Source organism: Equus przewalskii, chromosome 24, assembly GCF_037783145.1.
Source record: "Equus przewalskii isolate Varuska chromosome 24, EquPr2, whole genome shotgun sequence".
Classification (NCBI taxonomy): Eukaryota; Metazoa; Chordata; class Mammalia; order Perissodactyla; family Equidae; genus Equus; species Equus przewalskii.
The window spans coordinates 29,750,786-29,774,459 of record NC_091854.1 but is presented as its reverse complement, the minus strand read 5'-3'; the positions used below and the strand labels follow the sequence as shown (position 1 = coordinate 29,774,459).

Here is a 23,674-nt window from a genome sequence, read left to right as displayed (position 1 = left end):
AGAGTCCTTTGCTTCTTTGGGTCTTCATTTCTTCCCGTGTAAAATTAAGGGTACAGAAGAAGCAATTTTTTAAAATCAGAAGGAGCCTTAGAAGTTAGCCGTTTTATAACTAAAGAAACAGAGCCCCAAGAAGCCAATTCATCTTACCCGAGATCGCACATCTGGTTAGTGCCAGAATTGAGACAGAGACAAGCTCTCCTTACTTCCGTTTCTCTCTACGCTGCACCACCTCCGTTTCAACTTCCTTCTACCACTGCTAGCATTCTGTGATTTCAGGGAGAATTTTCAGCCCCTCCAACTTTCCTGATTCCCGGGAATTCTTTTAAGTTATGACTAACAAAGTGTAAAATATGAGTCAAAATTTAGTCCCTAATAAAGTCATTGTGACTTTAATGACTTCGGCAGTTGTTTCGTACTGCAAAAACAGGAAGATCCCACACAATAAGGCGCCTGTCTCACAGATGGGCTCCTGCGTAGACGGCCACCCGCAAGGGTAACTACGAGGCTGTCTTTCTCTCTTTGGCATCTTTTTTCCATCTGTATAATTTTCACCTACTGACTTCATCGTGAAGTAATCAAGGAGAGGAAGTGCCTGCTTCTCTGGTCTTCCATAGGCTGAAGAATATTTTTGAGCACTCGGGATTCACTCCTAAGTGATTTCCAGGTCACCCCGTAACAAACCCCATTTAGTCTTAAAAGTGGCTCTTTCATTGCTTGAACAAGCCCCTTGTATTATTACTTTTCTGGAATGTTTTATTCTTAGAAACATAAAATCACCAAGTTTTAGAAATGGGATGAATCTCTGAGATCAGCCCAGTCCACCCATCCTGTGTGATTAATTTAACTGAGAACTCGTTACCAAGAGAGTTCTTGACTTGCTTGTGGATCTTTGCACAAAGCTCAAACTAGTCCTCTGATGAGAAAAATGATGAAGTGTTCCATCACTTCACAAGAAACTGGCTCATACGAAATAATCTCTGTATGTAGCACTGAAGCTAAAGAAAAATTGAAGCCATAAAACAAAATGTTCATATCAAGTGTAATTGAATTTCAGCTTTTGCTATTCTATATATTCTAAATAAATTCCCACTATTAAATGTAGCCTATTCAAAAAAATTCACACATGATTTTATAGAGAAGATATATTCTATGCAAACAATATCAAATCATTTATATAGAGGATACCTTTTCCCTCTTCAAAAAATAGCTGTAATTTCCAGCAGTGTTTGCAAATCTAGTGTTGGCATAGGCTGAAGGAAGCATTGGAGGAATGTGTGTTACTAAGAGTTCATTCACAAACTTTGCTTGTCTGTGTTGAAAAGAGGCTTTGGCCATTTCCTCTGGGGACATTATTTCTAGTTGGCTCTAACAGGGTTTTCTTGTGAAGGCAGATTCTTAACAGAAAAATAGGATCTGTGTACATTAAGTAGTAGAGACACATTTATCTTTGAAATGGTGTGCTCCTGTTTGTGGATTTCTCTACTGCATTTGATAAAGTAAGTAACACCCATTCTCTTGCAGTCCTATAACTCCTTGGGACACAGTTTCACTCAGGAGCTATTTTACCTTCCTGTCTGGGCTGAACTGGGTGTCTGATAAAGCTTGATAAAGTATTCAGGGAGACTCCAAGAGTCTTAGAAGGTAAAACTCTGGAGGGATGATAAATGCTTCTTTTCCTTTGCTGGTGACTTATTCTTATGGTCTGAAGCATTTCCAGTTTCGGTTGTTTTTCTCAGTAGTGTTGAGAGAGTTTTGTTTTCTGGGAAATATTAGTTACCGGTAAATAATGTGTCCAGACTGTAGGAGGCTGCCACAAAATTTATCATAGATTCTTGACAGGTTCTGGCTGAGATCCTAAAATCATGCATCGCTTTCATTTTATGTATGAGAGGTGGAGTGACTTCACAAGACGGTCAAAGCTGGGAAGGAAAGTCAGGTTTCATCTCCTACAACGTGGCTGCCTCTGGCCCAACAGTAACAACTCCCGTATGGGAATCAGACGCTGAAAAGCCAGCTCAGCCCAGCTCCCAACTGTCTCCTCAGCCTTAACCTCAAACACAGTTCATATCTGTTCCATTCCTTGATGTATCTCCTCACCCAGGCCAGCACTAATCATGCTAATTGAACTCTATATTACCAGAACGTAAAAGATACCCCCTGTCTACTCCTTGAAGGCCATGTCTGCCTTCCTTAGTTTGTACAGAGCCCAATATAAGTGGGCCCTTCATAAATGCTTTTTGATGAGAGCAATGATTGCTTTAGTCAGTGTGGTTGGGCCCTCCCTTACGGGGGAGAAAAACCAACAGCTGTTGCTAAACAACATTTAAAGGACTGGGTCGATTTCTGACACAGAGTGACCTCCATTTGTGTACTTCATTGTCCTTTGTGTTTTATGGTTGCCTTAAGATGACTTTGCTTTTTGGTAGCATTGCCATGCCCTTAGCAAAAGGCTCATAGGACAGCTAATTGAGGCATGAGAAGGAGGCAGGTGGTATTCATCTGTTAACTACTTACATGAGTACACTGACCCCTTCTGCAAGCTATGTAGGAGAGGGGAGGAGTTTGGTTTATTCTCCGCCCTATAGCCCAGCACCACTTCCCTGCCCCAACACTGGGAATGAATGACAGTGTATCCCAACAGGGTCCTGTGGCGATGGGAGATGATAGAAAGGAAGTAGAAGAAAACTCTTTCCTTTCCTGTCCTTTTGTGATTGAATTTCTGCCTGCTCCTATATTCTGAGCTGGAGGACCAATATGGCTAATAAGGAACTGGCCCCTCCCTCCCCAGACTGTTAACTTGCGGTTACCTAGCACGCCCGAATATATCTGACTATTTCTACTAGGGTGCAAGTTGATTAAAAGCGTGAAAAGGTTTTTGAATTTGTTTTTTTCTTACTGTTCTATCTTCAACGCCTTGCCTGGCACATTTGAGGTGTTCAATAAATATTTATCAAATACATGATAAAATGGTGTTATTGAACTAGTACCAAACTGATTGACTCCAAAATCTTCCTAAATATTTCAAAGAGAATAAAGGATGCTGAATGAGGATGACTGTTTGAATGCTGCATTTGGCTGTCTAGTGCAGAGCATAATCAAAGAAGTTGCCTGTCTCTGTGCTTTTTAAGAGATGCTTTCACAGTGCTTCAACTAAAGTTTGCTTCTTTGCCAAAATTCAGCTGATCAGAACATAGAAACCTATCTTTTCCAGCTTCTAAGACTTTAGAGTAAGTGCCTGTCTTCTGACAACTGGAAATAAGAGGCCATTATGACCAAGCTGTCACGTTTAAAAAATAAATAACTTGGAACTTCAGCGATTCACCTGGAACTCAAAATTGCACAGAGATTCAATAAGTAAAACACACTAGCTGAGATGGTTCATTCAGAGATCCCTGGTTACTGTTAATAACATATCGTATGATGGGAAAACACACATACACAAGCAGGGTTCCCAGAAAGAGGGTGATTGTGCCTCTTTGAGGACAATGCATAGTGCAGTGTCTGCGGGCAGCCATACTGACTCGCGTTGGCTTCACCTCGGAAGACCTAGTCTCCTGGGCACAGGCAGTGGCGTGACTGGGGCCTGGATGCTTGAAGTGGAGCCATTGTGGGTGCGGATGCTCATTTGAAAGGGGAATGCCTCACAGGAAAGGGAGCCAATTGCGTGTGGGGGCTGTTGCCATGGTGTTCTGCTATTCCTTTAACATGCTGCACTGGAGCTCCTGGGAGCCCGGGGGTGGAGTCGTGGAGAGGAGGGAGACGGAGGGCAGTGGGAATGGCCTGGGTGGGGAATCCCACTGCAGTTGGGCTCGAGTCTCAGATCTTCCTCCTGCCTGTGCTCTCTCTAATGACGACAAGGAGAGAAAGAGAGCCTACAGGAATGGCTTTCTCAATGTGCCCTAGATTGCTAGAACAAAATAAAAATTAACTCCTAAATGTTTCTAACATGAATTAGAACATGTAACGCTAAAGTACCAAATCAGCATAGTCATTCATAACCCAAATAGTTCACCATTCATGCAAATGATAGCGTGTATATCTTAACACACTCTAGATCCTAGATCGAAAGGTCATATGTGCTCAATTCATTTGTCAAATGCAATCTAATATGCATATTAATGAGCTGATGGAGTGCAGAAAATTGCATTCTGCATATGAAATACTTTTAAAATGAAATAAATTAATTCTGTTCCCATGAAAGAAGGCTGAATGCATTGGCACACCATTGGTATGCAAAAAAAATCCTCCAAAAAGCTAGTTTGAAAAAATATTCCTCTATTCTGAAAGCCGAGTCTGAAAACAGCCACAGTTCTAACCTTTTTCCAGTTTTTTTTTTAATGTTCAGAAAGCAAATTAATCAAACGCACCATCACTTTGAAACGGTTCGAGTGGCTGAGCTCTGTGCGGAGGCTGCGTCTGCAGAGCGCTGGTCCCCGCAGTGGAGAGAGGGTTAAGAATACCTAGTTGAAATGGGGGAGGGTACCGACTTTGGATTTACTTAAATATTCATGGGGCTTCCTCCATTTTAATCTTCTCCTTTTTAAAAGATGGCTGTGTTTCCCAGCCTGGCAACCCCTCAGGAAAGAATTGCTCCTTCCAGGCAGAGTTCAGCTGAGCAGGACTAATCTAGAGTGGAAACCCCTTCGGCCACCAGGACTATTCATAATTCATAAGTGCTGCAAACCAGCCAGCTGCATACATTTGGACAGGCTCTTGCTCCTTTGTGCAATTGCTGATTTCATTACTGTGTCTGCCAGGAAAGAAGCGGGCAGTGCAGGCTTCTCGCAAGAATGGAGTGCGAACGTGGGCTTTGTTTGGATTAGAAAATGCCCTAAGTTGTGGAGGCTTGGTCTTTTCTAAGTTTTGATTATTTTACCACTGAATCTGCAAGGCTTTCCTGATCCTTTCGAGATTGCTCTCTCAGAACTGTGAATTCTTTCGAAGGGATTTGTGGATTGCGGAAGGAGAGCATTCCAAAATGCCTGAGGCGAACTATTTGTTATCTGTATCTTGGGGTTACATCAAGGTGGGTTAATCTGATTCTGTTATGTGTCTTTGCTGGAATGTGAAACATTTACAGCTGTATGTTTTCTGTGAAGTTGAAAACATCTGTAATGATTTCATTTCTGTTGTCACTAAGCCCACTGAGGCTCTCACCGTGAAGTAAGGACATGTTATATTACATCGTATGGAAATAGTCTGTGCTGCATTTTAATCTGATTTTCTTTTTTTTACACAACTTTATTTTTAAAAGATGCTTCTTTTATTCCTTCATTTTCCCTTAAACTTTTTACATATAATCTCCTTTCACTGTATGGATTATTAACTTAAATTATATTTTACAGTTAATTTCCAATAAATGTATTTTAAAACGTAGTTCCATTTTCAAGTGAAATTATCTCAACCTATATTAAAATTGCTTTTCCTATGTTTGCATCTTCAAAAGAAATCAGATGTTAGTTCCAAGAAATCTTAAGGAAACCTCTCTTTCCTCAGGTGACGTTAGAATAATTTCACATAAAGGGGGTATTGTATTTTCAATTATCTAATGGTATCTGCTCATCCAATCTCTTGGTTCTTAGACCGTAAAGTTGGAAACATATAAAGTGATAAACTGATATTTTTTAGGTGGTTAATACATTTTTGTTCTTCATACACAGTTCAAAAGAATGCTGAACCGGGAGCTGACACACCTCTCAGAAATGAGCCGATCAGGGAACCAGGTGTCTGAATATATTTCAAATACTTTCTTAGGTAAGATATTAACTGGGCAACCTGCTCCATAACAGATTTTTCAGTATTAATCTCTGTAACCCATCAGGGACATCCCCATGTGAGTTTGGAATGGAGTTCAGTCACAGAAGAACAAATCCACTTAAAATAAGAACTAAGGACAATCTTGAAGGTGAAAATAATAAGCAGGAAGATGTTGTTAAAAAAAAAAAAAGAGGAATGAAAATACCCATCAAAACAGAAGGTTATTATGGGCTAATGGTATTTATTTGGACCTTAGGTCACCCGGTATTTACCCACCCATTTCCATACCTGCCAAGAGCTGTGAAGGGGTGGCGGGGGTGGGGGGCTCAAATCTTCCAGACCCTGAGGACGACTTCATTGGCTCCCCTGACAGGGTATTCTTGAAATTCTTCCAATAACTGGGCTTTGAGCAAAGGGTTCCCTCTTAGGTGGTTTCTAAGAGATATGGTTGGAGAATAACGGTATGATGATTTGTTCCATGAGAATAAGCTTCGGAAATAACTTGACTACTGCTTTGCTAAGTTATTGCTTAAAGATAAATGGGGGGAAAAGAATGTTCACTTCTCTGAAAGATTTGGCCTCCTGCAAGCAGCATCGTTATCTTCCCAATCTGAGGCTTTATCTGTTATGCTCTGTCATCACATTGCTAGAATTTGACACATGACACCGACAGAAAAGGTTTGCATCAATGATCTTCAACTACTGTCATGCATCCTGTTTCATTGCCAGGGATTTCTGATCTCGTGTTTAAAGCTATTCTATTGTAGAACGAACCTATTTGGACTATATTTTTCTTTCATAAGGCCCGCGGAATCTGTAGATCTGCACTTCAAAGTGAATGGGTAGCATTTAGATTCTGATTTTTTGACTCAGTTACCACTGAATTATGCTTGTTTATAGAACTCTACTTTCCAGGGAAATGACCTGTTCTTACAGCTGAACATCACGCCTCCCTTCTTTTTGGCATAGCCACACATCATTAAATCAATGAGCATTTGCCTTGACACCTTATGGAAACACATACCTTTTTTGCTTTTATTGGAAAAAATCAACCCTATTTCTCTAATACCAAAGCAGTTCCTGCTATCAGCAGATCAGTCCTCAATCAGCCTAGTGCAAAGCTCATGGCATTAGTCTGCAGTGATGGGCACCAGAACGATTAACCAGTGCCTTTCCAACTGTCTCCAGTACGTGGGTGTCTGCAGCACCTGGCTTTCTTCAGCTGCAGTTGCGACAACCTTTGATGGAGAACAAAGGAGAAGAATTTTTCATACAGCCTAGCTCTGAGAGGTAGCTAGCATCTAATTGAGCAGAAAGCATTACGTACCAGTCCTTTTCCTCCCCATCGTTCCCCCTTTATTCCTTTGAAGGCAGGCATCTTCCGCCTTCCATTTCAGACATACTTTGTTCTGTGAAACACCCAATTATTTTTCCTAAGCTGGGGACTGTTTTAGGGACCTTTTACAGGTTAATGACAGTGGAAGAGAAGATTGAAATCAATAGATGCAAGCGCTCATTTTTGTTTTCATAAACATTGCATTCGGAAATACCTGGGCTCGTCTGTCCTCTCAGAAAGAGACTCTCCCAGCGTGAAGCTGCGTGGCGTCCCCGAGCCCTGAGCCCTCCCGGGCTGCTCCAAAGCAGCCTCCTCTCTGGTCTCTTACACCATCTGCTTGCCAGGGGCTAGAATATTTTAGTATCCTAATTAATCTTTTATCATCAAAGGCTATGGAGCGAGAAAGCTGATAAGAGAACACTTTGTATCTCAAGAATAGGCAAATGTCACCTCTCTCTTAAGCGTTCTGTGTGCTGGTGAGGAACATCTTGTGAGGAAAACCCAGCCTTTGGCTTCTCATTACTTCAAAAACTAAGTTATTAAGAACAAGTTGTGGGGGAAAGTTGTTAGAATCTCACTCCTTATAGACTCTTCGCATTAGGAGGGTAGTGTGTGTGCGTGTGTGAGAAAATGTGTGTGAGTGTGTAAGAGAGAGTATGTTAGTGTAAGAGTGAGTGTGTATGTGTGAGTTGTGAGTAAGAGAGAGTATGTGTGTGAGTGTGTCTATGTGAGAGTCATCAGTGTGTGAATGTGTATGTGAGAGTATGTGAGTGAGGGAGTATATGAGTTGTGTGAGTGAGTGTGTATGTGAGAGACGGTTGTATGGGCGTGTGCGTAAGAGACAGCACGTGAGCACGTGAGAGAGTGTGTGTGAGAGTATGTAAGTGTGAGAGAGTGTGTGTGTGTGCATGCATACAAGTTAAACTCAATCAGACTAGACAGACATTAAAATTTGAGACATTCTTGGGAAAGTGGAGGGGGAAGAAAATCCATCTTATAAACAGAAGATGTGTCAGCTGCATCATCTGTGAAATGGGAGCACTTTAGACGCCGTCCCAGAGAGAGGATGTTCGCTCACAGATTCCAGTTCTGTGAAGAGGCTCTTGGCAGCAGCCATCTCAGTGAGGGCCAAATGAGCAGACCCTGGCCGTTTAAGTTACAGTTGAAGAGAGTATCTCAGTAAGAGTCATTGAATGTTAACAGGTATCGTCTAGGGAGGAGGGAACCCCTTACTCAAGGGATCTGAGAAACAGGCGTTGTTTCCGTCTGAAGGGTGGTGTCCAGATGGACAGGCCGAAAGGCAGGCGAGAGAGCGGTCCCCAGTGCCGCGCTTCGTGGTGCCGTTCTCTCATGGTGGGCTCCAGCTGCTGGCACAAGAGGAAGGAAAGCAGGACCTGCAGGGACGAAGCAGAGAGAAAGCACGATATTTAGATGTGATGTTACAATTTAGTTAATATTTTTACAAACAGAGAAAAATCGTCCTTTTAAAATCCCCTACTTCCCAGCTCAAAAGCTAGAACATGGAATTTTCAAGACTCAAGGAAGAGAATTTAGGAATTCTACATGATTAAAAGCTGTGAGCTAGCAAGAGAAGGAGCTCGAATTACGCCATTACCAGAGTTTTGACGTGACCATTTTTGGGTCTGTGTTTTTATTTGTTTTCCGCTGGCCGCTGTTTCCCGGCTGTGTTCTGACCCTTGTTGATGTTGATTCACTAAGCGTTGACTGTGATTCTTTGAGTCTGCCTTTCAGGTTATTTCCATGTCGCCAATGCGCTGGCTAAGCGTTTGAGAGGACATTCCGGATAGGGAACCCTATCCGTGGTCCCAGGGCCTGCGGAGGGAGACGCCTGTTAACATCACATTGGCGGTCTCCGTGAATGATGGCTTTCTTCTTTATTGTCGTGTCCCAGACGCAGTAGTGGTTCAGCTCAATTACTCGCTGTTGCCGGGAATCTTTAATTAAACACAGGGCAAGAGCGACCAACCCACGAGAGGTTTTATCTCTGCAATGACGTAGGAGACTCCAGCAGTCTCTTTAGCCAGACCTGAACAGTGGGGCAGAGGGGTGATCGGGACGGTCAGGGACTCTGGTGGCCTTTCATTGAGAAAAAAGCAGCAATTATTAGGAATGAAATGACGGAGAGAAAAGTAATTTCAAATACAACGTATATAGTTCTTCTGCCAGAAATTGTGAGACTGGAAAGACATTTTTGACAAGAAACTCACGGCCTGGGTTCTATGCTGTTAAATCAGTGTCGGGAACAAAGTAATTACTAAATAAATATCTGGGGAATAAATTGGCCTTTGAGCTTGGGCAAGTTGCTGACTTCATCTGAAAAGTGAGAGTGTGGGGTTATTATTGGTTCCCAAACCTGGCTCTGATCATCAGAGTCACTTGGGAAGCTTTTTAAAAAATATTCGTTCAGTGGGACTGGGTGGGGCTCCTAAAGCTGTCTTTTTTTAAAGTTCCCTGGGTGCGTCCGATGCTGAACCCAGCTGGAAACCCCTACACTAATTGAGATGACCACTAAAATTCCTCCCTAAGCAAGTCAGAGGCTGAGAGTCTAGGAGCTTGTGAGCACCTGGAGACAACGCTAGGATTGGAGGCAGAGAAAATACCCTTGCTCCAGCCCACAGCCCAGTGTTGAGGTCGAATGATGTCTGCTTTCCATCTCTCTGTGCTTGCTCTGCTTTGATGATCCCTCCGCAGGGAGCCGGGGGCAGTGGAGGTCTCTGGGGAGACCATGTGACTCTGCCATCATTTACAAGAGTTGAAAGCAAGTAGTCTAGATCCCAGCATGCCACCTGGTAACGTGTCATTTTCAAATGGAGAAGTTGTCTTTGTACTATGTTTCACTGTAACAAGCAGAGATAAATGTAGGAAGTTTTGGAAGCTTCATTAACTCTTTCAGCCACAAGGCATCGTTTAGTTCAATGAAGTAGCTGTTGAACAGTTTAATAAATCGTTGCCTTAGGGCACTCACAGGCTTCCTGTGGCCTGAAAGAGTTAATGAATTCCGCCCACCCCCCCGGCCCCCCGCAGTGCTTGGGATACACCCCGCTCTGAAGTGAAATGGGCTGTTTGGTGACTGAGTTTTCATAGCTTGGTGGAGAGGAAAGAGCTTCTGCGAGTAGGTAGACGCGTTTTCACTAATCCCAGCTCCACTATTACCGTGTTGTAGCAAGATTTTTTTAAAAGATTAAATGAGATGAGCAGAAATACTTAATAAGCATAAATATTTTAATAAATGTAATGCCTGTTACAAATGAGAGGCATGGCTTATTATCTTTTACTAGAATTAATAGACACAAGGCATGAAGTAAAACTGAAATTATAGTCTTCCTCTTAACCTCAAATGGTAATAAGCCAAGACTTTAAAGGAATTATTTGAAGATTATAAAGCATTTATTTCTCCAACACATGTACTGCTCATCTAAACTGAAGTGATGTTATGTCCAGCTAAAGTTATATGGATTTGTTAAATTAAAAAAGTTAATCCATATATAATACAATGAGCGGAACAAAAAGCCTGTTTTTATTAACCTGGGCTTGGCTGCATGAACCTTTTCTATTATACAGAAATGCATGTTATTCACTTAAAAAAATCTGCATATAAATATTGATGCCCCACCTTGAAAATGTGTAAGGGTAATTCTCCTAAATTCCACTGCAAACAGAAGATCTGGGATTAAGCCCCACCTCTGCCACTTCTTGGACAAGTTATTTTGCTCCTCTGGGTCTCAGTTTGCTTGGCAAAAAATTCTCGTATATTCCCCATCTACCTCATAAGATTGTCCTGGAGATCAAGTGACATAATGCGTGACAGTCCTTTATAAGATGCACAATCCCTTGCAGACCATTAGAGATCCTTTTGGATATTGCAGTGGCTTCTCTTTGGTACACATGGGCTCAAAAACATATCCCTTTGTTGCAGACAAGCAGAATGATGTGGAGATTCCATCTCCCACCCAGAAAGACAGAGAGAAAAAGAAAAAGCAACAGCTCATGACACAGATAAGCGGAGTGAAAAAACTGATGCATAGTTCAAGCTTAAACAATACAAGCATCTCACGCTTTGGAGTCAACACGGAAAATGAAGATCATCTGGCCAAGGTATGTATGAGCTTGGGGAGTGTGTGTGTGCTCTCTGCTTTACAGCTGGCAGATGCCCAAAACTACCTACTAGAAAACAGTAGTGATGGCTTCTGCTTTATTATTAAATTGTATGATAAGGAGGCTGATGTGGTCTCTTTGTCTGTTGCACCTAGTTAAAGATTCTCTTTCCATACCTAAGGACCATTTTTTGTCCTGAGTTGGTAGAAGCCAAGGAGAGGCCAGTAAGCAGGACTGAATTATCCCAGAGGATATTTTGGGGAGTGCAGGCCAAGGACCAATGGGAGAATCTGCCCTGATTGGCACAGTTGGAGAAGAAGTGAGAGAAGTTGACAGCACCGACTCTTGAGCCCAACCTTGGTAGTAGAAGAAGGCTCAGAAAGAATTCACACATCCTCTAGGAGGCTGTGTAAGGTGTGTGCTGAGGTTTTCTTAGCCTCATGAGAGTATGAAATGAACTTACTGTGAGCAAATGAGCATTCAGTGAGGCCTTCTGAAAGATATCATTAGAGTAAGGTTGATTACGCATTGGGCCAAGCTTCTCGGGAGAACCTGGATCCCTTACTCTGGGCAGTCATTAAGAATGGAGTAAATTGGTCCTTTAATCAGTAATCTTGGAATAATCCCACAACACAGGACTGAATGATGCTTCTTTCAGGTCTGTATGTGGCCCAGGAGCTCTAGGACATAATACGTGACTGGCATTCTTCATGACTTTTTACATTAAACTGGAGTTGACTTATGCAGGCTCCAGCAGCTGAGTCTCCCTGACCTGGCTCTCAGTGATAACAACCAAACCGCAGAGGAGTTTCCCTGAGATTGTTTTCTAGCTGTTACTAGTGAGCCAGTGAGCAGCGATGGGGAGAGACCGAGATATGGGACTACAGTGATGTCTAATCATTTGCAGCCACCTCTGAAAGCAGCACTGGTTGGGGACTGACGTATGGCAAATATAGGGCAGCAACTAAATTTATGAATAGACAAGACACACACTCTCCTTTTTCTGAAAAAATATACAGAAACTTACAACTAGCATGAAGAGGATACCCAACCTCCTAGGCCATTCCATTTTCAGATTTTCATGCAACTAGAACACTCTAAACAAATATAAAGACTTAGTGAGCCATTGTCCAAAAAGTAAATAAAATTGATAAGACATGCTAACAAAACTGTCCTTATTCCTCAATTCCTCCAATTTTGATTACAGGAGCTGGAAGACCTGAACAAATGGGGCCTCAACATCTTCAACGTGGCTGGGTATTCACACAACAGACCCCTAACATGCATCATGTATGCCATATTCCAGGTGAGTAAACAGGAGTGAATGCTGGTTATCCAACTGGATGGCTCTTTATGATTTTTTTCCATCCCAGTTTAATTTTCTGACTTGACTTTTCTTCATTTTTGGACATCCACTTATTTATTTTCTAATCCATTTTACTACGTAGGAAAGAGACCTCCTAAAGACATTCAAAATCTCATCTGACACATTTGTAACCTACATGATGACCTTAGAAGACCATTACCATTCTGACGTGGCATATCATAACAGCCTACACGCTGCTGATGTAGCCCAGTCAACCCATGTTCTTCTTTCTACGCCAGCATTAGACGTGAGTAGTTATGATCTGCTTTGCATACCTGCCAATCCTCTTTAAAAAGTGTCGTACAACATTAACATATTTACAGATATAGTGTAATTAAATGATTGTGTATAGCCTATACCACTTGGGTTGTTAATAAAAATGGATGACGTTTCTACTTACTTTGCATTCTAGTGTCAGAGCAGCCTTCCTTTTACATCTCTTACAATTGAAACATTATTTAATTATCAAGCAATTAACAGGGTGCTTTATTTTTCATTGTGTCGCTAGTATCTAAGTAGTGTCTAGTTGAGCATCTTGTATATAGCATATCCGCAGTATGCTTGTACTTATCTGAACTGTCCACTGTGGTGGGATAGCACAGAAATATAACATAGAATGTTCTATATAGTTCTTGTTAGGATTAAGCATCCATAGGCTTATTTTCCTAAGACTTCATCAAACTAATTCTATGGGTTGAAGGAAAAGTAACTGAGAATCTAGAACTGAGGAATTCATAATGCTGGAGCAAAGAGGGATAGTTCCATCTTGCCTTGTATCTCACTAGTAGGTGGTTCTGACTGCTTCCTGCACAGATTAATACCAATATAAGCAGCCAACGTGCCTGGCAGGCCATGCTCTTCCTTGACAGACAGCAGTAATATCCAGGTCCTTGCAAACTGTGCAGGCTCACTGCAGGAGAAGACTGGCCAAGACCTGTCCAGACCCAGCTCTGCAGGCTCAGTGTGGAAAGTGAAGAAAGATTAAACTGATTACAGCTCTATTGCTTGGGTTCCATATTTTCTGAGTAATAAAATCCAAGAAGACTTGGGAAAGTGAGATGAAGCTAAGGCTGTTTTATTCCCCTGAAAGAAGGAAACAGTATTATTTTTATGTTCTGTGTCAGTATCACAGATAGGACAACACCGTTTATCAACTATCCACTGTTGTTACCTACTGTGTGGCCAGAAATTGACCGTGACTGCCACAGATGTTTCAAGAAGCAAGAGTTCAACGTGTCCTTGAGTAATTAGATTGGGTCTTCATGGGAGAGGTGGAAACTGAGCTGGATCAGGAGACTTAAGTAATCACACAGGCTGAGCAAAGACCTTTCAGCCAGAGAAAGACATTTTATCCAGAAGCAATATACACCTAAATAAATACCAAGTTTAAATCATTGTGTGCAAGTTGGGGCAGAGGGGTTTCATAACACGGCATGTAGGACTTGAGCAGTGGGACATTAGGTTTCACTTCTTAGAAGTGTCCTCAGATCTGGTCCGTAGTAAACATTTAGTGGATAGGTATTGAATGAATGGATGAATGAATGAATATGCGAAAGCTTCTGACCACACTACAAATTTAGCTTTGTGAAATAATTTATTGCCAGTCTTAGAAATCTGGAATTTGGCCTTTGTTCTCTAAGTTACTCAGTCTGAAAACATATGAGGGTTGTTATTTCTTAGAGCAGAGCCAGTCTGACTTGCTTCTTTGACTTGTGTGTGCTTGTGTCGTGTAACACCATTCCACCATACAACTTATCCAAGAAACAAACATCAGTCACCACCTGATCACTTACCATGAGCATCGCGGCTTCCTGAGCCTCAGCCTGCAGGCTTGATGTGGGCATGGGCTCTGGCCATTATCCCTTTTGCGTAAGAGACCTTACGATGATGGACAGAATATACATTTAATTAAATTAGTATGTTGAGACATTATATAAATCAATTATATAATTTATCAATTGTATCAATTTATCAGTTATATAAATCATTATATATTTATAAATATATAAAATTATATATAATCCTCCCAATAAGAATGAAATGGGATACTTTAATGTGAAACTGAATAAGCAGGACAGGCAAACAGGACAAGGCATTAAATGCGCTCATTTTTACTCTGCAGGCCGTCTTCACAGATTTGGAAATCCTGGCCGCCATTTTTGCTGCTGCCATCCATGACGTTGATCATCCCGGAGTCTCCAATCAGTTTCTCATCAACACAAGTGAGTTCACCCCTGGAATAGTCATTCGAGATAATTGTATGATTCATTGCTTAATTTTTTTCTTCCTAATGTTTTCATTATGGATAATAAATAGGGTAATAATGAGGTAATCCTTTCATTCCACTCAAACTGGTCAGACCTTTCCTGGATACTGTGTCCAGTCTGGCAACGTAATTTTTGAGCTGCATGGAGAACTTGGAAAGGGTCAGAGGGGAGCCATAAAAAGTGCTCAATGTTTGGAAAATACGATATGTGAGGAAAGAGTAACAGATGTGGAATTATCCAGTAAGGACAAAGAAAGCTTGGGAATAATGTGATAATGATTTTCAGTATTATGCAGGGCTCTCACACAGAGCATGATGACCCATTAGAGTCCCTCTACTGAGGAAGCAGGACCAAATGTTGGATCTGAGCATGGGAACATCCAAATAGAAATAAAACTCAAAAAAAAAGCACTGGATTAGGTTTCCACAATTCAGGAGGAAGGGTCGTTAAAGGTCCCACACACTTTCTTCCAGTTGCATAGGTTTGATTATGAATTGGTCTGTAGTAGGGAAGATGACCTCATTGACCTTTAGGGCTGGTCCAGCCTTAGGATCCCAAGCCATACTTAAACCTTTGGTCATGCTCAAAATGTTTAGTATACATGCTAATGAAAATTCATGAATTCTCTCAGTTAATGCCCTATTTCTAAATGCTGAAAATCTAAGTACCTTTCCTTCTGAGAATGTTGGTTATCCTGTTGTGGTCATGATTCACATCAAGTGTGGATAGATTTATAGAAATGTTTGAGCTGCTTGCTGTAAAAGAGTCCTTGTCATTCCTTATCATCAGAATATCTGAGTGATCTAAGTGTGGGGGACATTGCGTTTTTACCTTGTTCTTCTGTTGAAAGATCATAAACTTTGGGCAACTACTTGTCTGCATGAGTTATATCAGCTGGCGTAGTGTGGTGTCGTGAATCAATCCATATTTGGGCCAGTTAGCTTCACACAGGAAGTGGTCTTTCTGCTACAGCCACCTATAGCACTACAACATAGAAAGCCAGCTTGCAGATATGTGCCCTTGATCGCAGAGTGAACAGGACAAGAGTGCTGAAATGACTTCATATACTCCTCCACTGAGGGAATTCCTGAGGATGCAACTCGAAGCACACAGTTAAAACAATGGTATATGAGTAACAGCACCTGCGATTAGTAACATATTGCTGTCAGTTAGCCACTATTCTTGATTAAGAGAAAATTGGGCTTCATGAGCTTGATGACCATATTCTCAATTGCAACCAGGGCTCTGCCTAATAAAAGATGTCTGTGGTCATTCTGTATAAAAGGCAGCTGGAAGATGTAGTTTAGGTTCAGATCGTGCAGTTTCTGGTGTATTGGGCCATATGGCAGAAAATTTGCATAAAGATTGTCCTAAAAAATTAATGTTTTGTTACCATATTTATAGAAAGCACAAAAAGTTACATTATTTGGATAAAGTGAAATTTTGCACTCACACCATTATCTTCTTTGAAAACCCCAAACTCACAATTGACAGAGATGGGGAGCATATAAAAAAGGGAAATAGCTTGAAAATCTTAATGCATTTGATGAGGTGGCATTCTCAGTTTATTCTTTTCCAAAGCACAAAATATGTGAAGACAAGGAAATTATAAACTGAGATAAAAATAAGATTTAGTTGCTTTGGAATGCCCTTACTTAATGTCAAATTCTTCATCTGAAGTGAAGGAGAAAAACGATTTAAAAATATTATGAATTTTAATCAATGAGAAAGTTTATGCACTAATATCTACTAGAAGAATTTTTTGCTTAGAAGCTGACAATTTCTCGAGGGAGATTGTTTCTCTCAGGGGAAAAGACGTAGATCTTGGCTCTTGAAATCATTTGGAGAGAACTAGATCTGATTTCACATTGAGGTAATGCCAACGTTTGAATCGTTTTTATTAAATCTTCATTTTTTCTTGTTTATTAGATTCGGAACTTGCTTTGATGTATAATGATGAATCTGTGTTGGAAAACCATCACCTTGCCGTGGGTTTCAAACTGCTGCAAGAAGAGCACTGTGACATCTTCCAGAACCTCACCAAGAAGCAGCGCCAGACGCTCAGGAAAATGGTTATCGACATGGTGAGACTTCAGCCTCTCTGCCATCCTCACTTACTTTTCCCTTGGCAGGAGGAGAAGCTCCACTCTCTCTGATAAACTGAGTTTACTGAGAGTTTTCATTTTGTTTTCACCCTAGGTGTTAGCAACTGATATGTCCAAACATATGAGCCTGCTGGCAGACCTGAAGACAATGGTGGAAACAAAGAAAGTTACAAGTTCAGGTGTTCTTCTCCTGGACAACTATACTGATCGTATCCAGGTATTTGATGCAAGCCTTTGATTTAACTCAAAGCCAAACCAAACGAAACCAAACAATAATTAAAAAATGAACACAAACAAGTTCATTTATTTGCATGTCCTAGTTTACTACTACAGCTTTGGGCTTAAGAACAAACTAAAGAAAATGGACATTCCAGTTTATCCTCTAATTTATGAGAAAAAACATAGCCCTATTTATTGAATTGCCTAGTTCTAAAAATAAATAGCAAAATCTTTTTGTAACAGAGCATACGTGACTACTGGTCTCGAAAGCTCATGTTTGGATTTGAATCCCATCGACTGGAAGTTTGTTAGGTCTGTTTTGGTTATACAAATTGCCATCAGCTGGTCTCCTCTTTCCACAAGTGGAAAATATGAAAACATCTCCTTTGAGTAATTCTTTGCATTTTTTCCAAACTGAGGAAAGGAAATGATGGCAGCATCTGACGTCCAATGTCCCCTCCTGTTTTTAAATTCAATGACTGTCAGTCTGAGAAGACACACAATTTCCCTCTTGGGACTCTTATAATGGTATATAAACCAACTCTGGCCAGCACCATTGTAATACTGCTTTTTTGGTGCACATGAGCCAAGGATTAAAAGGAAACTGAAATGTTCTTGAGTTGGTACCAAGTGTTCTGGTACAAGAGGGTTAAGATGTTCTGGTAGTGTTTACACCTAAATTTTACAGGATTTCCAAAATTTTGATGATTTCAGGTTCTTCGCAACATGGTCCACTGTGCAGATCTGAGCAACCCCACCAAGTCCTTGGAATTGTATCGGCAATGGACAGACCGCATCATGGAGGAGTTTTTCCAGCAGGGAGACAAAGAGCGGGAGAGGGGAATGGAGATTAGCCCAATGTGCGATAAGCACACAGCTTCTGTGGAAAAGTCCCAGGTACCTAACATAAGGTTTCCAAAGTTTCTGTGAGCTCTGCTGATCGTAGAACTGGAGAGTTCTATCTAGTTCCTTTCTTTTAACACAATACGTGTACAATATTGTAAGGAAGCAACTACCCATTCAGTTCCCTTATACTCGTGACTCATTTGCCCTCTCCATGACATTCATTTTCACAAGGTGGGGATAGAGCAGTCATCAGAAACCCATCGAAGTTTGGACTGTGTATCCTCAAACAGTTTGGATAGTTGTCTGCAACCTTAGCAAATCCAGCTGATGGAACTTGATGCTGCTGCCTCCTCCATCTCATCCCTCCAGATTTCTCCCGGCTCTTTATCCAGACACTCTACTCTTCCTCCTTGTTTCCTGTACCCTATTTTTCTTTCTGTCCATAATCAAGCACACTGCCACCATCACCAGAGGTAGTGAATCTCATTTCCACATGTCTTTTCTACTTCGTAGTCAAAGCCCTGCCCTGGCTCTCCTTACAACATTGTGTCTACACCTCTGAGAACATCTTCTGGTTGTGTGCAAGCCCACAAATTCAGTGCTTAGGACTGGGGATGATGCCCTGGAGGCAGGGGGATGCTGAAGTGCCCCAGATGCCTCGAGCTGCAGAGTACGTAGCACTTAAAAGTGTCAAAATCCCTGCAAAGCCTTCAGGGCCTGCGGAAATGTTATTTTTGGGGGGACAAGTGAGCTCTGCCAGGTGGTCATGACTGAGACTGGGTCTGTAGGCTGTCCAAGGTCTTTATCACAAAAACATTGGGAGTGGTTTTTTTGTTAGTATTTATCCTCTTTCTCCACTACCTGCTCCCCCCAATTTATATATACTTATAATATTAATGTATAGTTATTTTGCAATTATTATTTTGTGGCTTCTTAAAGAAACCCAATTAAATGAGTTTAAAAATCTGTGAAAGGCTGGCCCAGTGGCACAGTGGTTAAGTTCACATGTTCTGCTTCAGCAGCCCAGGGTTCACTGGTTCGGATCCCAGGTGCAGACCTACGCACCGCTTGTCAAGCCATGCTGTGGCAGGCATGCCACATATAAAGTAGAGGAAAATGGGCACGGATGTTAGCTCAGGGCCAGTCTTCCTCAGCAAAAAGAGGAGGATTGGCAGCAGATGTTAGCTCAGGACTATTCTTCCTCAAAAAAAAAAAAATCTTTGAAAGTGCTCCGAAAGTGTAATGTTATAAAATGCTTGATAACATTAAGTTAAGGCCAATTCAAATACTCTAAAGCCTTAATTAGAATAAGATATAAATAAATGCATACATAAACACATAAATAAATAGTAATAAGGCCCTTTTATTAACAACAGTGATGTTTTATGTTTATATGGTGTTCTGTGTGGTTTTCCAGACATTTTCCCATACATTATCCTATTTGAATATCTAAGCAGCCTTGTGAGATGGACACAGCAGGTATTTCCCCAGCGCACCAGGTGAAGGAGCTGTTCTGTTGGTCCAATTCCCCAGCTCCTTAGTGACCCAGCTGCCCTCTCCCCAAAGCTCTTCACTGTCCATCACTGTGGACAGGTGCCGTGATGTCACGGTCCCACAGCTGGGCTCTGGTGCCTGAGTAGTCTGACAGTAAAGCCCTTGACTAGGTCCTCTTAGGATTGGTAGACCTTTGTCATCCCAGGACCTAGGAAATAAGTAACTAGAGGCCACTTTTCAAAAAGTGCTGAGCATTTAGCGGCAGCAAACAAATAAAGAAAGGAAATGACTGCACTGTGTTCAGCTGATTCAATTTTCTCCATTGCCTTGAGCTTGTTTTTTCGGGTCCCTGGAAAACACCTTGAAAATAGTCCCAAAAATCCATTAAACACACATAAAGAAGTAAAGGGGAGGAAAAAGGAGTGGGTGGAAGCAAGAGAAATATCTGAATCATCCACAGTCAAGTTCTTGTAACCAATGCAGATCAGAGATGCCCTGACTTTGGTGTGAATTCTGTTTGTTAAGGCTAGGGAAGCACCAGAGAGAAGAAGATAGATGATGATAGATAGATAGATAGATAGATAGATAGATAGATAGATTAGATAGATGATAGATAGATAGATGACAGATTAGATAGATGACAGATAGATGATAGATAGATGAATAGATGATAGGGATAGATAGATAGATAGATAGACATATAAAAGAGTCATATATGACTAAGGTTCTTTGGTATGGTACAAATTTGATGTATTAAATGACTGGCTAAAACCCAGAATGTTGATTCAGAGAAGTTTCCAGTAGTGTGGGAAGATAGGTATATAATGTCCCATGGGTACATATAAGTTGTCCTTGCTCGCCTCCCACTGCAACCCGACCCCACATCTCCCCAGCTCCCCAGACCATACAGGGGAATTCCACTCTCTCATTCACTGGTGCCTATTCTTTCTCTCGACCTGCCCCACCCCCAATGTTTCCTGTTTGTCTTACAATGGAGAGGTCAGCATGAGGCCACAGAGCGAGCTCATGCAGGATGCATAGCCCCTGTGCAGACCGTAGCAGAGCCATGATCCTCTTATTTATTCACAGGAACACTGCCAAAGGAACTGCTTAATTGTTTTTATTTTCCCTTCTTTCTCCTGATGGAAATGACTGTGTGCCTATGAATCTCAAACAATTGCAGACACGTCCAGAGAGGGGATATTTACTTGTTTAGGGGCTTGAAGTATTTGCAGATGTTTTACCAAACTCGTCTACAAACTGAAAGCATTCCACAGAACCTGAGAAATCTCGGAGTAGTCGGGGGCCAGTTCCCCTTCATTTTGGAACAGCAGCGTATTTTAAAGTTACCAGGGAAAGAATGTTGAGTCAGAATTCGTTAGACCTGGGGTTTCCTTCTTCAGAGAATGACTCACAGAATCCAACTAACGATAAAGTCATTCCCAGCCAGGGTTACATCCAGACTTCTTATCTGGCACATGTAAAAGGAAAAGCAGTCAGTTATAGTGAGACGAACACAGGCGTTGGAATCAGAAAAAGCTGGGACTGAGTCCCAACTCCACCACTAACTGGCTCTGCCTCTGTGACCTCTGACAAGATATTTCTTCTCAATGAGTCTTAGTTTCCTCCTTTGTACATGGTGGATAACAATACTTAGTTGGCGGGATTAAGAGCGGTAATTCATATATTGTACGCACTGCAGGAGTACCATATAGTGCATGCTCAAAAAATGGAATCCATTACTTTTGATCTCTCTTGGCTTCTTGTTGCTCTTTCTTCACATGGAAACAGGGCAGCTTGTTTGGTTTTCGAGAGCTCATCACAATAACAGATGTGTCACCTTATTTTTCTGCAGGTTGGTTTCATTGACTACATTGTCCACCCGCTGTGGGAGACCTGGGCAGACCTGGTACAGCCTGATGCCCAGGACATTCTGGATACATTAGAAGATAACAGGAACTGGTATCAGAGCATGATACCCCAGAGCCCCTCCCCACCCCTGGACGAGCAGAACAGAGACTGCCAGGGCCTCATGGAGAAGTTTCAGTTTGAACTGACCCTCGATGAGGAGGATTCTGAAGGACCTGAGAAAGAGGGAGAGGGCCACAGCTATTTCAGCAGCACAAAGACACTTTGTGTGATCGATCCAGAAAGCAGGGATTCCCTGGGAGAGACTGGTGTAGACATGGCAACAGAAGACAAGTCCCCAATCGACACATAATCTCCCTGTCCATGTGGAGACGAACATTCCACCCTTGACAAGCATGCCAGCTGTTTGGTAGGGCCAGCCCGACATGGGGGCCAAGGCCTGCACGGGACAAGGGCCATGTGGCCTTTCCAGTTACTTGAGTTTAGAGCCAGAATGCAAGACCGTGAAGCAAAGAGCAGCTCAGGAAACTCCACGGTTGACTTGCCTTGCTTGCAAGCTTGGTGGAGAGCTGAAGCTTCACGTGGTACTGGAGGCCAAGTTCGGATCATGACTACATGGCTTGAAAATGGAAGACACAAAACTGAGAGATTTTTCTGCACTAAGTTTTGGGACTCTGTCCCCCCTAGTGACCGAACTGACTGACTAATAACGTCATTTATAAATCTGCTCACCTGTCCCCTTGTCTGCCAACCTGTGTGCCTTTTTTGTAAAACATTTTCACGTCTTTAAAATGCCTGTTGAATACCTAGAGTTTAGTATCAACTTCTACACAGATAAGCATTCAAAGTTGACATGAACTTTTTTGACTCTTTCTGGGGAAACCAAAAAAGGAAAGAACACAGTCTTCCTTCTCTCTTGGGCAATATCTTTCACTTTACTACAGCGACTTTTGCAAATAGAAAGGCTACGCTTCTAACCACACTCCACTTCCTTCCCCCGGTGTCCCATCCAACTTGTTGCCTCTGTCTGCCTGCTCTGAACAGTAATTTTTTCTCCTCTAGAGTTTCACTGTTTTGCTGTAAACAGAATAAAGTTGAACAAACTAAGGGGCAGGAAGGGTAGTTGTGTTGTTCACAATAACAGTCAGTGTAAATTCACCTTGATGAGGCAGTGCGCCCCGCGTGGCTGGCCCCCGGGCCCCGGGAGCGCACATCCCCGTCCCCTCCTCGCCCCCCACCCCACCCCCCTTGACTGATGACGCCCTTGCCAACTTCATGCTGCCGTCTCTCTCTTGCACTGCCTTCTGCCCTGACACCTCCATTCTGTTTATAACCGTGTATTTATTACTTCATGTATATAATGTAATGTTTTGTAAGTTATTAATTTATATATCTAACATTGCCTGCCAATGGTGGTGTTAAATTTGTGTAGAAAACTCTGCCTAAGAGTTGCGACTTTTCTCGTAATGTTTTGTATTGTGTATTATATAACCTGGACGTCGCTTAGGAGAGACACGCGGCCCCTCGCCAGTGAGGAGTCGCTGGGCTTTTCTTCAGAGGCTCTGCCCTTGCCCCCGTCTGAGTTGCTAATCCCACGCAACCCCTTTATGAACTGGTTTTGGAAACAGGATTGTCACATTAGATACTAAATGGTTTATACTGAGCTTTTCCTTTTGTATAGTTTGTTAGGGGGCTGGGCAGGGCACTGTAGTCTTGGCCCACGTTCCATCCGCGTCTGCGTGTGCAGGAGTTGGGCGACAACTGGGTTCTGCTATCGCTGTAGCTTCGGTTTAAAAAGCAACACTACATTTGCTCCCAGGCGGCTCTTTGAGTGTTCCCCAACTACTGACTTCGACGAGAAAGCCCCCCGCCTGCCGTTGGGCAGGAACGTCATGTTCCAATTAATTACAAAAGAAAACAATAAAACAATGTGAATTTTATAATAAAATGTGAACTGATGTACTAAATTGTGCAAATGTGAAGCTTCCGGTGACACTTGTTAGGCTTCCTACTGCCTTCAGTCTTAATTTGTAAAATGTATTTCACGCTTTCAGTTTCAGCCTTGTGACTCAGTAGTTAAAAAAAACGGCACAAATGTGCATGACCAATGGGTTTGTATGTCTGTGAACACTGCTATTCAGGTGGACATTTGATTGTTTTCAAAAGTTTCTCACCATGTATGTTATAGTATTATTATTATATATTGTGCTCAAATGCATTCTTCAGAGACTTTTATATGAGGTGAATAAACGAAAGCATGATTAGATTAGGCTGTAGGCCCAATTATTTTGTGGTTGGT

At 41.9% G+C, this 23,674-nt stretch overlaps 1 protein-coding gene across 12 annotated transcripts in view; it reads left to right on the top strand.

Annotated features, from left to right (window-relative positions):
- Window positions 1-23,641, top strand: part of PDE4B (phosphodiesterase 4B) — a 486,699-nt gene extending 463,058 nt beyond the window's left edge. For 11 of the 12 annotated variants that reach the window (XM_070592237.1, XM_070592239.1, XM_070592240.1 and 8 more), the window contains 9 exons: window positions 5,661-5,754; window positions 11,031-11,209; window positions 12,417-12,515; window positions 12,658-12,822; window positions 14,698-14,797; window positions 16,772-16,926; window positions 17,042-17,164; window positions 17,881-18,063; window positions 21,362-23,641. In XM_070592237.1, the coding sequence (XP_070448338.1) occupies window positions 5,661-5,754; window positions 11,031-11,209; window positions 12,417-12,515; window positions 12,658-12,822; window positions 14,698-14,797; window positions 16,772-16,926; window positions 17,042-17,164; window positions 17,881-18,063; window positions 21,362-21,727 (1,464 nt within the window). In that variant the 3' untranslated portion in view covers window positions 21,728-23,641. Of the gene's footprint in view, window positions 1-4,401; window positions 5,027-5,660; window positions 5,755-11,030; window positions 11,210-12,416; window positions 12,516-12,657; window positions 12,823-14,697; window positions 14,798-16,771; window positions 16,927-17,041; window positions 17,165-17,880; window positions 18,064-21,361 lie in introns of those variants that run through there. The other variant, XM_070592246.1, reaches the window with a different exon arrangement.
- Window positions 23,642-23,674: the final 33 nt, after the last annotated feature.